At 37.6% G+C, this 14,049-nt stretch overlaps 1 protein-coding gene across 1 annotated transcript in view; it reads left to right on the top strand.

The window, feature by feature from the left end:
- Positions 1-5,123: 5,123 nt before the first annotated feature.
- ROBO1 (roundabout guidance receptor 1) overlaps positions 5,124-14,049 on the top strand; it is a 531,127-nt gene continuing 522,201 nt past the window's right edge. The window contains exon 1 of the mRNA XM_074148742.1: positions 5,124-5,232. Within this exon, the coding sequence (XP_074004843.1) occupies positions 5,124-5,232 (109 nt within the window). The remainder of the gene's footprint in view (positions 5,233-14,049) is intronic.

Below are 14,049 nucleotides of genomic sequence, written 5' to 3' on the forward strand. Positions count from 1 at the left end.
ATATGTTTGTGAATTTATTAGCAGAAGTATGTACACATAGATGCATGTACATGCACTTAAAGATTTGTATGTATGTATCTATTTATGCAGCATGCTTTTGTTTTCCTCTACCACCAAGAATTTAAAAGTTGCTAGCAAAATGTGTAATGTTATGGTTGAGAATTTAAATTAAAAAGTGAGGAAATTAAGAAACAAACAAACATGTGCCCTTATACAAGTGACAACTTTTAAGACACAGTTGTGCTAGACCATAAAGTCTTTACCGGAGAGATACTGTCAATTTATATGTTTATACGGTGCCAAGTGCACTGATGATGTTCAATACGTAAACAGAAAAGGTAAAGGGTATGTTACTAGGATGGTAAATTTTGCATCCTAGGGCATGCATTTGGATGATAAAAAAAATGTAGGCATGTTTTTATACTCTCAATGAATTACAGAAAGTCTCAGGATCCTTTGGTTGGTGTATTTAATACTTCTATATTACAAGCAAAACAAAAAGAACCCCTACCAAGCTCATCTGGGAACTTTACCATTTCCCCAGGCTTGCAGGGGTAACATGGTGTTTAGCTCTGGTCCCCACGCACGCTGCTGAATTATGTGAGTGTGCCGTTCACTTCACGGTATTGCACTGTTTTCATGGCAAACATTGCTGCATCTGAGTTGATCTCCCGAGAGTTCTTAGAGTCATAGGGGCTGCAAAATAAAACTTGGGTAATTTTAGTTTTAATGAGTTCTGTAACTGTTATCCTGTCATGCCTTAAGGTTTCTCTATGACTGCCTCACAGAGGCTCTCTGATAGTCACCAGACTTAGTCTTCTGAAATGGGAGACTGTTGCAGAAATGCATCAAAGGCTATGTAAGAACTGTTGTAGCAGCGGTTTAAGTACGACTTGTACTGCAGAAATAGAGACCTGCTTTGTTTTGCAAACTTGATAGAGGTGCCTTAAAATCAAGGACTGTAAAGGGCTGCTCGTTAGCCTTCATGATAAGGCAGGGAGAGAGCAATAGACACCCTTACTTATGATTTGACCCAGTCTTAGTGTGACTTTCAGGAGAGGATGACTCATGAGCCCAGGCTACGGTGGCCAGGCTCTTCCTCATCAGTCTGTCCTCTCTCAGCACTAAAGCAGCGCATGACCTCTGTGAAAAAAAAACCTTACCAGATCATCAGTTTCCAACACAATGATGGGTTCTTCAGAAGAGGTGGCAGAGAGGTCCTGGTGTAAGGAAGCGGCTTTGGCTTTGAGGAGAGTGGAGAAGGACTGCTGTGCACGAGAGGGCCGACCTCACAGCCTTGCAGGCTCCCAGTGAGAGAGGCTGTACCTTTCATCATGGCTCAATAAATGAAGTATCCCTGTGCACAGGAGAGGAAAGTTCTTTCAAACCCTTCCTGGAAGGCTGTGCCAAGATGCTGCAGAGAGCTCTGCTGCCCTTTAGAAGAAGGTAAAAGTGAAGTCTCTAATGAAGGGAGAGAGAACTTTAGAAAAAGTTCTGCCCTTTATGGATAAAAAGCGCTTTGGAAGATATCTGATCCAAGGAAAGAACTGTGCAGTAAATTGCTAGTGACTTTTATCTATGACACACTAAAACAGAAATTAAAAGGCTGGGGCATAATGAAAGCTGAGGAGAAAAGAAATTAAACATGTCTAAAGATTTTAGAGAATGATATATATTAAAGCTAGATAGAACTAGCATAACGCAGACCATAAATTCATTTTGTAAATTTATCTTTTAGTCCTTAACTTCTGACTAAGCTGCAACATATAAGTCAGAAAGGCATCCAGTCTTGATGTAACAGCTTCAGGTGGTCCACTGCATCTCTGATAAAGTTGTCCACATCGCTAATTCCAGAATTAATTACATAGCTTTTGAGTAAGCTTTCAAATTGCTAAGGAACTCACATGAGCAGAAATTATACAGCAGAAACTGAAACTGGTTAAATGAGCTATAAAACACCGAATCACATAGGCGCAGGCCACCTTTTATTGGGCTTCACACCTCTGGATGCTTAATCAGTTTTACTTGCTCTTATGCCAGTGGTGAAGGAAGCAGACCGGCATTGCTTCTGTGTCAGTAATTGTCCACTATCCTGCTAACCAGCAGCACCGTGCATGAGGCACTCTGTTAGTCAAAGTGATATAAAAGCTTTTTTGGTGATAAGTTTTCCCTGTCTGACTGCATTTTTGGTGTGAATGAAGAGAATAAATGGCTATTTACGAGATGCTGTTTCAGGCATCCCTTCACATCCATGAGAATACAGGGCAGCTTTTCCGAAGGCAACAGCTTCTTCTTCTGTGACAGGAAAAATGGATACAACCTGTGGAAAAATGTCCATGCAGGTTTTGTGTCTGTAAAGGTACTCTTCCATTAGTCTTGTAAGATAAAAGCCCGTCTGGCATACAGTTCTGAAACTTTCCATACACTCTGTGTTAGATTACATACCAACCAAAACCATGTGGCTTGAGAGCTCAGCAGATATCTGCTGGAACACCAGTCTGATGTGCAGCACAAAGGTCAATGAAGTTTGAATCTGGGACCAAACAAAGGATAACAAGCATTAGGTACAAGGCAGGGGTTTCTTCTGTGAGGCAGCTCAAGCTTTTGGCTGGGATTCATTTTGAGTAGCTCATTCTGGAATTCCATACGTTCCCTTTTTTTTTTTTTCTTTTTTTCTGGAAAATCTTTATCTTCTGTCCTTCAGACAGTGCACTGCCAACTGCAAGATTACAAAGCCTTTTGGTTTTGGTGCTCGACGCTGCAGCTGTCATTTAAAAAGGCATTCAGGTGCCTTACGTAACCAGCAACATGATGAGTCGTCTTTAGAGAGTGAGTTCAGATGGTGAAGGATGTGCAGTTAGAACGTGCTTAAAAAAAAAGGTAATCTGAAATTCCTAATGATTTCTTTTAATGCTGTATGTTACCATAGGAGTTATTTTTGCTAGGGGGCAAAGGCCTGATGGAGTTATGGGACTGATGCTCCATTGTTCTTTAGCCCATACATGTGATTCCTGTAGAATAAAATGATGGCAAAGGAATGAAACCTCTTCATCGGGAACTTCCACTGAGACGAGGAGGTGGCGAGTCTCTCCCTGCCCAGACACAGTACTGGGTCCATATGTGGAAACCACCCCCTCCTGGTCATCTGCACAGGGGCAACAGCCAAGCGGGGCCTACTGGGGTCAGATTGAAGCCGAAGACTACTTGCAAATGTGTAATGTGAGAGATTTGACAGATCGCCGGTTCTTTACATCCTGTGCTGCAAATGCCTCTTTTTTTGTACTGAACGTAGTTAGCCTAAATTGAAATAAGAGCACATTTCCCTTCCTAATTTCTCCAACTAGTCCAAATAAAGAAACAGAGAATTCCTTTTTAAAGAACTCGAGCATAACTACTTTAATAGTCATGGAAAACTTTCCGATACAGTATCGCTGCTGTCATCTGAAGTCTGACAACTTTAGGTAAAAAATTGCTCCTGGCCTCTTTTGGAAAATTATCATCACTAACATGAGAACTTCTAGAGATGAATGTCTTCAGATGGTCACGCTTTAACTGGTGACTGTGGAGTGTTTAAATAGAACTAATCATTTTGAGCTCAGATTTCATAAAGAGCAGTGGCTGTGAACACTCCACATTAATAGATGCATTATTAAGACTAAAATAGTTTACTTTGTCTTTCCTTTCTTTGTAACTGAAGTTGTATCTAGAAACTAATTCCAGTAATTTATTCAAAAAGCTCCTGAATTCTGCAGCTCAGTTATAGCCATAGCATCTACACAACAGCCAATAGGTAATGGGGGAGGCAGAAGATCAGCTTCTGGAATGCTAATTCATTGCTGTTCTAGTAAGAAAATAAGTTTCACCATCGTATAAGTAAGTTACAGTTGTAAGTATTCCTGAGGCTGATGCTTATGGTGCTAAAAAACAATTGCAATTTCTTTTATTGAATATTAATGTAGACTTTGTCCAGACTGAAGTCCTCTGTCATCATGAGTAAAAGGCACTCTGGTCCAATCATAGTGATTTTCAGCTCTCAGGATGAAGCTTTCTTGGGCCTCCACAGGTCGCGTGGGATGATTTCATGACTGTGGTGAAAGGGTTAGCAGGCAATTTTTGTTACAGTTCTGCCTTGAGACTGTTTCAGTCACCACAGGGAAGTTTCTGATCCAGCTCCCTGGCACTGATAGGAAGGGGGTTAAATATCCTCCAACACTACTGCCGTGAACGATGCAAGCACTGGAGGTTGCTTCCAGGGGGAGGGTGCTGCCCAGAGGCTGCTGGGCTGGAGGGTGAAGGTTTGTTAGGTAACATAGATTCTGTGCATAAATTCTCAGAGCTTCTTTTACTGTCAGTGAACTGTGCATTCATGCAGGGTCTGCTGACAAAAACCTGGGCCAGAGGTAGTATTCTTCATATTATTTTCCCTAGAAATAGGAGATATTTGTGCTTAATAAGAGATAGAGTTATTGAACAGATTTAAGAAAGAAAAAAAAGTTTATTATTTTATTTTTTAAACCTTTCTTTCTTATCCTAAAATCTTATCCTTTTTCCTCCTTTCCCTTGCCCCCCTTTGTGAGGAGGGGTATGAAGCTTTACAAACTGTGATTTTACACCCATAGATAAATGTAATGAGTTTTGAGTGGCAACATTAAAACGTTCTGAGCCATCAGCTCTCTGCAACTGCAGCAAAATATGCAAGTGAAGGAGAAAAAACTCCTCCAGTTTCAACCCGGCTGTGTCCCCTGCTAGGGTGCTGTGGGGAATGTTGATAAACATCGGGAAGGGCTGAGAGGTGGCAGAGGCAGGTGAGGAGCCAGTGGCTTCTGAGGGACCACAGAAAGCTGCTGGTGCATCTTTTCCGGCATCCGAGCGCCAGAGGCTCCTGGTTGGGGGAAACCTTTACGACTCTTCTGTTTTTAAATTCCATGGATAAAGGAAATAAGCAATGCAATGGAAATACAATTTTTAATGAACATTTCTCGCAGGAATTAGATTTTACATCTCCCTCTGCCACTGCTGAGTAAGTGCTCTTAGCTCCAATTATTCATTCCTAAGGAAAGTCTTCTAATTCATCTTTATCGGTACTCCAGGTAGAGGTGATTTATTTTTGTTTGTTACCTGGCATGGCTGTGCTGTCAGTGCTGCTGCTGCTTGGGCTAGTAGACATAACTGCTGCTGCGGACGTCTCGCCTAGAATAAAAGCGGGGTCAAGGTGGAGAGGTGAAAAGAACCGTGAGTAACCCAGGCTTTTCCTTCTCTTCTTCTCGGCTCTCTGTTTTGAAGAAATGCGTTAGGCCTCGTTTGGCTGTGTAATTCTTCCTCTCCAGGAGGTTATTCTTTAATAAATCTTAAGGCCGTATAATTTTAGGTATTTAAATATGCATGCAGAAAGGATGGGCCACACCTTCTGTACGCTCCACACATCTGCAGTACAGTCCTGTCTTTCACTGCGAGCTTTCCCAGCTGCCTGGGATGATTAACTCCTCTGTTTCCAGAGAGTTGGGAGACTTCCAGGCTACAGTCAGCTCAACCTTTTCTATTTATCGTCTAACCGTTTTTCACACTATTTCAAATGTTAGCATTGATAACGGTAGCAAATTTTACAGATATACTGTTTGTGTGAAGGAACCTTGTAACCACGGTGATTATACTGGGTAACTTTATGGATGCAAATGGGTAACTGCAGTTTAAAATCTACAGATTTAGAAAGGGGGATTTAATGCAGCATTGCAGCTTGTGTAGGATTTATCCATACTGCACTTAAAAAGAGAAAAGAACAGTAGTAATGGAAAAGGAAAGTAGATGAGTCATGATAATGTTTGGCAGTGAGACTTCCTACTGCATACACAGTTGCTGGACTGAAAGAGCCAGATGATTATTTTCATGTAAAGGGCAACTCAGTTCTTGCTGAGATTCTTCTTTATTCCTGTCCAGCTATTTATAAATAAGCATGACTGTGATGGGCAATATACTATTATCATTATGTGTGTGATTTTTTGCTTTTTTTTTTTTTGAAGTACCTAGATTACAATAAGGGAAAGGAGTATTGAAAATTGAATTGAGGTTTTCAGTTTAATTCAGCTAAATGTGATGTGGTTGATTGGAAAAATATATATGATGGAGGTCCCTAAAATAACCAGAACTTGTAGGGGTTGGTATCCTTGGGGTGGGTATTATCTTGACAGTCATGTCGTCTGGAAGCCGATCTGCAGCTTGAGTAACACTTGTTTTTCCTAAAGTACAGACATACCTATCAATAAATCTGCCACTTCACTTGGTCCCCCAAATCAGCAGCATTAAGAAAAGAGGTGCTGGACTGAGTGGAACTGAGCACTGCCTCATCCATTTACAAGCAATTTACATCTAAAAAAAATACACTGCCCAAACTAGCAGGCTGTTAATTTGTGCGTAAGTGATGCATAAATATAACATCCTACAGCTTGTAAATATTTAAACATATTGACTGATTATGACTAAAAGAGCCCTTTAATTTAATGGATGTGGAAACTAAGGCACAAATCTAATAAGACCTGAAATACGTTGACAGAATTTTTTCCAAGGTGTGCTTTTTGCTCAGTAAAAAGGTCTTCTAAAATATATATTTGTGTATCTTTTTAAGTACTAGCTTTTATGAGAAAAGCCAGTGCCCAGGGTAAAAATACTGTATTTTCAGTTTTGATTCATTGATGTTCAGGTGTTTGGAAGTTTGCGATTCTGGGTATTTAGTGTGAATTATTTTCTATGAAGAACTGAAATAGGTGGAGATATAGATATTAATGTTTCACAGAAGTATTACTGAAGTTAATCAGTTTGGGGTGACTTTTAGCCATGATGAATAAATTACACAAAGATATAGGAGTTTAAGAGCACCACATCTTTTGGTAATTGTGTTGCAATTATAATAGGTCATTTGATGTCATATGTAGTTATCTGCAGATTCAAATTGCTTTCTTTCTTCTCTCAGGACAGGGGACTCTCAATCTGTCACATTAGCAAATTGCTAATATTTGGCTAAAGGAGAAACAAGGATGTAAATTAGTTTTCATATCATATTGATATCGTGATACTTAATTGCTTGGAGAGATCAGTTGTTGAATGTGTTAAAAGATGTGAATCTGAAGCAAGTCTTGAAATTAACAGAAGGTGTTTGGATCAGACCTTAATGTTCTTTGTATTTAAATATTAGCAATATTCATACTAAGAACAACTGCTGGGCAAGAGAGATTTTACAGGAATTCCATTTGATTTGTGTACCGTTTGGCTTTGCTATTCATGATGCAAATAAATTTCTCCAGCAGCAGAATGCAGCTATCATGCAGAGCTGGATGCTATGGGAAGTAGCAAGCTCCTCCTTTATGAGAAAGGAGAAAGCCAGAATGTTATGTAATTGTAGTTGGTTGATTCTTTGTCGATTGCCATTATTGTTATATATTTGCATGTCAAGTGACAGAGTACTCAAAGGTGTTCTCTTGCTGGGTTATTTTTGCACATCACAGTTAAAATATTGATAAAAAATACTCTGAGAAGGTGTGTGATTATGTAATATGTATGTTCATTTAATTGGGTTACACTTAAATTTCATAACCCAATCCGAAAAATATGACTTTAAATGAAATGGGACATGGCTGGTTTCTGCGTCTCTTAACAGGAATTTTCGCTAAGGCGTTCAGGTGTAGCACTATAGCAATGCTTTAAAAGTATTTTATATTTACAGTATAGAGAGATTTCAAAATACTTTTGCTCCAAGTGATCTTCAAAAAGAATAACTTTGCATTTCTTAGGAGTCTGGTATATTAAGAGGCATTATGAGTTGCCCAGAAAAGTCATCGTGATCCAGGTTCTAGCCATGCGTCTCAAGGGCAGGACCAAAGTGGTCCAGCAAGGACCACAATAAAACTTTATGAGTGGTGTTTGCTTTAGCTGAGCTTCCACCTTCCTGGACAAAACTTTGTTCTTTATTTTCCCATAGAAGTGTCTTGGAGCTGGAAATGTTGTAGCCTAGTTTCTGCTCCACCACAGCTCAAATGAATAAAATCAGATTTGGGGAGAGTGGGAAGAAATTACAATTTCTGACAAAGATAACTGCAACAAAAATAGTATGGAAGAAAAATAAGGGGATTTATTCCTATATGCATCTGCACTTTTCATTATAATGGCAGGGCGGGGGGGGAGGCAGGGAGGTAATTTTGGAGGTAATATTCAACATATAAAATGTTTAAATATATAAAAGATATTGCTCAATTGCTTACGCTATGGTGTCTTCTTATGGCACATGTTACTACTTTTTTCTATTCAGTTTATTTTTAAGAAAACCAATGATTATTGTTTGAATGCCTGTATTTTACAACTTACGTGCTTATGATTGTGGGAAATAATACAAAGAAATCTTATTGTTCTTTTGATACTGAAACAGCAATGTATTAAGACTGCCTTACTATCCCTCGGAAAAATTATATTATAGAGTAATACCATGGTTATTAGTAATTGCTATATACTGCATATAATGTTAACATTGGAGACTGTAAATGCATATTTTCCAACATTTATAACCTTGTATATTCATTACTGTACAATATGTAATTTTCTTTGTTAGGAAATTTTAATCAAAATGGTTTGCTTACTCTGTGAATAAAATATATTTTTTCATTGAGAATAAAATTGTCATTTTCTGGGCAAGTTTTGAATGTCATATGTAAAGGTCAGAATTTAAAGTTGTCAATGAGTGAATTGCTGAAGCAGAAACGTGTTTTTTTATTGTTGGTAGAAATCGAATTATGAAGTTTTAAGAATTTACAAGATGTTAAAACTATTCTTTCTATTGTTCAATTAGTTTTGCATTATAGGCAAAGAGCTTGAGATCAGCATCGTCGTCTTGTTTACTGTATTTGTCACTAGGAATGTCTAAGGCCATAGTCTTCATTTAACCATGGTTATTATTAGGAATTACACTGATGTACCACTAGTAAAGAACAGGGATACCTGTTCTTGCTGGTTCTTTGGAAGTTATATATATACACACACATGCATACATACGTACATGTATGTAATATATACATACGTACTTTTTCTAAAAGCTTCATAGCTTTCTCACTTGAGCATTCTGGGACAAAATATACTCTTGCAGAAAATGGGTGATTATAAAAATTTCCTATAGTTTAGTTGTTTTTTGTGAAGAACTGATTTTCATGGAATTTTAATATTTCTAAAAGAAATTTTGTGCTAGGAAAACATCTGAAAGAGAAGGTCTCACAGTAGGACTGACTCTTGAGAAAGGACTGACTTTTACTTCACACTTTTATGGCTGAAACTTAGAATATAAACAGTTTGCATGCCTTCTGTGGGCTGACAGTATGCATGTGTGTGTACCTTGTTCCTTTGGAGGAATTTTACTTAGGCAAAATGATGATCAAGAAAGAAAAACCACAGTTACAGGATTCAGACTGTCACTATAGAGCAGAATGTGTTGTGCATTTGTGAATATTGAATTTAATGTTCAAAATATTTTACAACTCAAACTGATAGAAAAAGAGGGTAAAAAGTGAAGTGCTTATTTGACAATAAAGGTCTCTGAATAGAGGATAGAGCTAATACTGAGGTGGTAAATAGTATAAATATTTTGCATAGTAATGATAATCTCTTATAAAGCATTTTTATCCTTATTATGATCTTATTGTATAAATATGATATTCTTTGTGTCTTGTTCAAAAGCATAAATTATACACAAGCTAAACATAGAATACGCAGTTCAGGAGAAAAAAGGTAGTAAGGTTATCAAGGTTTCCTTAACAATAAATCTGTCAACCAGAACCCCCCCCAAAAGTCAGCCTATATGTGATATTCTTCTGGATTTCAAAACTGTCAAGATAGTCATAGAATATATTGAATTAGGAAATGTAAGAAAAATGTCAAAGTATTTGTTAATCTAATCTATCCATATGTAAATTTCTGTATAAAAGTATTTTTTCCTAATGTTGGTAAGAATTTTAATTTTAGAAAGTAAATATGTATATACTTATATAAAATAGCAAAAAATATCACTAAATAATTGTGATACTTTTCTACTGCCATCTCCCTATAAAGAAGTACCTTTTTTCCTCTGGACAGTGAATGTCTTTCATTTTTCAGATTTATTTAGCAGGAGATAATAATTAAAACTTTCAATCCATTAAGAGATTTATGGGGACAGAAAGTTTTAAAATTCCTGTAGTGTGTGGTAAAAAGTAATAGAAATAATTTCCTCTAATAACTTTCAGTATTCAGAGCAGCTTCCAGTGAATAAATAATTTCCTTCAAATTATAATGGTAATCATAATTTACTTCTTGAATTAAAAATACTTTGCTTGCTTCAGGGTTCGAACTGGTACCTTAAGCATATTTAGTATTTCAATATGACTCAGCTAGTGCTGAGTCATCAGTCTAACATTTAATGTAGGTACATACAGAGCTACTTTACCCTGTTAAAAGCTTTAACAATCTGCTGTTATGGTGCTAAAAGCCCATCAGCAGCGTATTAGTCATTTCTCAGTTAGTCCTAATCCAGTGTTTTCTAGGTAGAGTACACATGCTGAAATTGCTCAAATATTTTCAGCTAAAAATGTTGTGGTGCTGTTCGTTGGTTAGTTGATTGGTTGTTTTGTTATTATGGTATTTAATGCTCATAATTTTTACCTATCTTCCATTGATAAAGAAACACTGTCCTAAATCTGTTAATGTAAAATCTAGCTGGTTTTTTCCAAGTTTCCTTAGGCTCATTGCAATTTAAACAAGTTGAAGCATGCATGGGGGTTAAATATTGCAATGGTTATTCCATGGTTTATACTTGACTATCAAATAAATACATCCTTCAAATAGTTTTTGTAAGAAGGAAAAGAAATGTAGTATGTGGCTTTATCTGTGCAGATTCATAAAAGAAACACTTTTGGGTTTGACAGTAATGTTACCGCCTCAAATATAAATATGCTTAAATAGTGAAGCATCAACGGTGATCCTGAAAGAAGTATGGAGGAATGTCTTATGGCTGAAATGCTTTTAAAAACATCTTTGCTTACAGTGTTAAGAACATGTTAAGTCTCCCTGCTGTTTCCATGAAAAAAATAATCTCCGACTTCAAACCAGACCCAGCACCACAGTTTAGCGCTGCAAGCCCAGTACGTACACATTGATTGTGACTGGGAGGAGGTGGGACACCCACCCTTCCTGAGACCCCCTGAAGTGGCCTGTCCCTGCCTGGTGCTCCACACACCTATGGCTGCACCGGATGTCAGAAGAGAGCAACCTCTGCCGGCACCACAGGTCCAGCACCTGTAGGTGAGGAGCACAGGCTTTGTGCTGGGTGCACAGACCAACGGCGTGTGTCCAGCCCAGCCCATGCCCAGCTCTCGCGCAGGCTGGAGGTAAGGAGCTCTCCAGACAGAGAACTGCAATTAGTGCCATCCAGCGGTGTCGTGTGCTGCAGTGGTCCCAGATGTGCTTTTTCCAGGAGGATTTTAAGAATGAGGTTTAGGGCAGATGTATTGCTCCACAATCATCAACTTACTGGGGAGCCATTGGCCCTAATGCAACACCACCCGGGCACGTCCCTGGCCATTTGCCCGTCTCTCCGCATGAGAGTGACCACTGGGCTCCCCAGACAAATAGCTGCTGGGAGCATGCCATAGACAAGAGATGAATTTCTCTGCTCAGCTGAACTCTTCTGATTTGATGTAAAAAAAACTAAGGTTGAGTACAACTGCTTTAGATTGCTAAAAATAAGTGTTCTTTTAAAGAAACCAGCAAGGTCCTTATCTTACAGAAAAGAATAAAAATTTGTTCTTCTTGAACTGCTACAGAGTAGTCTTTGGTGTTCAAATTTGCTCTTTTGTTACAGTATTTAACTCTGACATGTATCAAATAATTTAAATGTGTAAGTTTGCCTATTAATATTATCATCTTGCACTGCATTCTTTACTGGAAGCTTTAAACAGCATTTAGTGATCTTTGGTGTCAAAATGTGACCAGAAAGGTTTGATACAGCCTTTCTTAACCTTGAGGCCACTTTCAAAATAATTTTTTTCTGGTTTCACATAATTGTATTTCTTTAAGAAGTCTTGTTTCACAGAATCCTGTCTTAGAGGATAGCTTTTTATCACAGACGTTTTAATGTCGAGTAACTCTGTATCTAAAAAGAGCTATGAACAGAAAAGATAGTTGCCTTGAGATGCTGGAGACTTTTTTTCTTCTTGAGTAGATGCAGCTGATAAGAAACTTAGAAGAATGGTGAAAAGAGAGATTAAGAAAAGAAGGAGAGATTTGGGAAGGAAGAAAAAGAAGAGAGAATTGGAAGCAAACAAAAAAAGTGCCAGTTAAATAGCTGAAGGCTGAAGGGAAGGAAAGTAAAGAAAAAGGAAAGGAAAGATAAGAAGGAGAAAAAAAGAGAATCTAGAAGGGCATAAAACAAACTACTTATGCTGCTACCATTTAACTAATTTGCAATTTCTCATGCAAACTACTCAATCTGTAGTATTAACTTCAGTGTCCCACTTTCATCATACTGTCTGTAGGATCTAGGAAATGATCTCTTATGTCAAGAAATAAATTTACTTAGAACTTTAATTTGTCTAAGTTATGAGGATAAAATGAACTTTTATTTTAAAATTGCCTCAGTAAGATTTTATGGTAGAAATTGAAGTAAGATGACATTGATTCATAAAAGCATAAGGATTTCAGAGTAATTAAAATTTGGAATATTTGATGTCCCACAACTTTTGACCTTTAATAAATTTGAATGAAATTGAACTGAATTTCAATGTAGAGTGTACCATATGATAGATACTCAGTGAAGCTGCTGTGAGATTACATTTCTGTAAGACACTCCTCAATTTCAATAGAGCCCTTAAATGGTTTTGAAGTACGTATATTAAGAGGAAAAAAGCATAATTGGTGTGCTCCTATTTGTTTTAGTTTTTTGTAAAACTCTTTAATTATACATCTTTATAAACTTTATTTTTAATTTATTATTTCTGAAAAAAAAAAAATTATTTTTGTAACTTAGTTACTTTGAGAGATAAATCCCCGTTTCTCTTTGTGGGCCTTCCTGTACTATCTGTTAAAGCCATCCTGTGTATATTCTCCTTTAAATTATTTGATGATAATTTCTTTTTAATCACCTTGCAGTCAAGTCTTAAAACATTATATGTATTTCCTGTAACCTACAAGAGTAACTTCATTTTCTTTTATTTGTAAGTCCATATTTTAGCCATGGCCTAAGGATGATGGAAGAGTTAACACTGTTCTCTACTGGAATGCTACTAAAATTCTCAGTGACTGCAGTCCTTTCTTTTTTCTCCTTATTTTAGATAGTCAGGCTCCCCGATAATTCATCTCCTTCTGCCTCTTTGCTTGGCGATATATGAAATCTTTAGGCACACGTCTCCAAACAGGAACATGAGGACCACCCAGTACCTAGATAAGTAGTTTGTAGTGCTCCAAGTCTGCTTTCCTGCCAAGAGCACTGTTATTAACTCCAAACTTCTAAAACTATGATTAAAAAAATCTCAAGATTTAGAAAAGAACAGTAAAGTATTCTCTTGTTCCTCTTACAGTGATTTTACCTCCTTGCACTTGCATTCAACTCCTCCATCTTCAGGCTGTTTCCCAGCACAAGGAAGATTCAAATAGTCATCACTTATCTCCAGGGCCTGGAGCTGTAGCTGGGATAGTGTCTTGTGTCCCACTCTTAATGAAACTGCAAGACGTGGGCAGCTACATCAGACACAAATGTATTACTGACTAATAGAAGAAGAACATCTTTGAATCACAGCACTTTATGTGTTTCCTTTTTTTTTCTTCAAGGGATGCTTTCCTTTTGGTGATCTCTCTCCTCTTCTTGTGAATCTGAAATCCCACTGCCAGCTTCCTTTCCCTCAGCCAGCAAAGGGAAAGGAGGCAAGGACTCTCAATTACTCCCTACCCCTCCAGGGAATAGCAATGGGGACTACAGCAATGCTGTATTGCCTGGGCATGTACTTGGGAGTATCTTTATTTATTTTATTTTATTTTATTTTATTTTAT

This window comes from Numenius arquata, chromosome 1 (assembly GCF_964106895.1).
Source record: "Numenius arquata chromosome 1, bNumArq3.hap1.1, whole genome shotgun sequence".
Taxonomy (NCBI): domain Eukaryota; kingdom Metazoa; phylum Chordata; class Aves; order Charadriiformes; family Scolopacidae; genus Numenius; species Numenius arquata.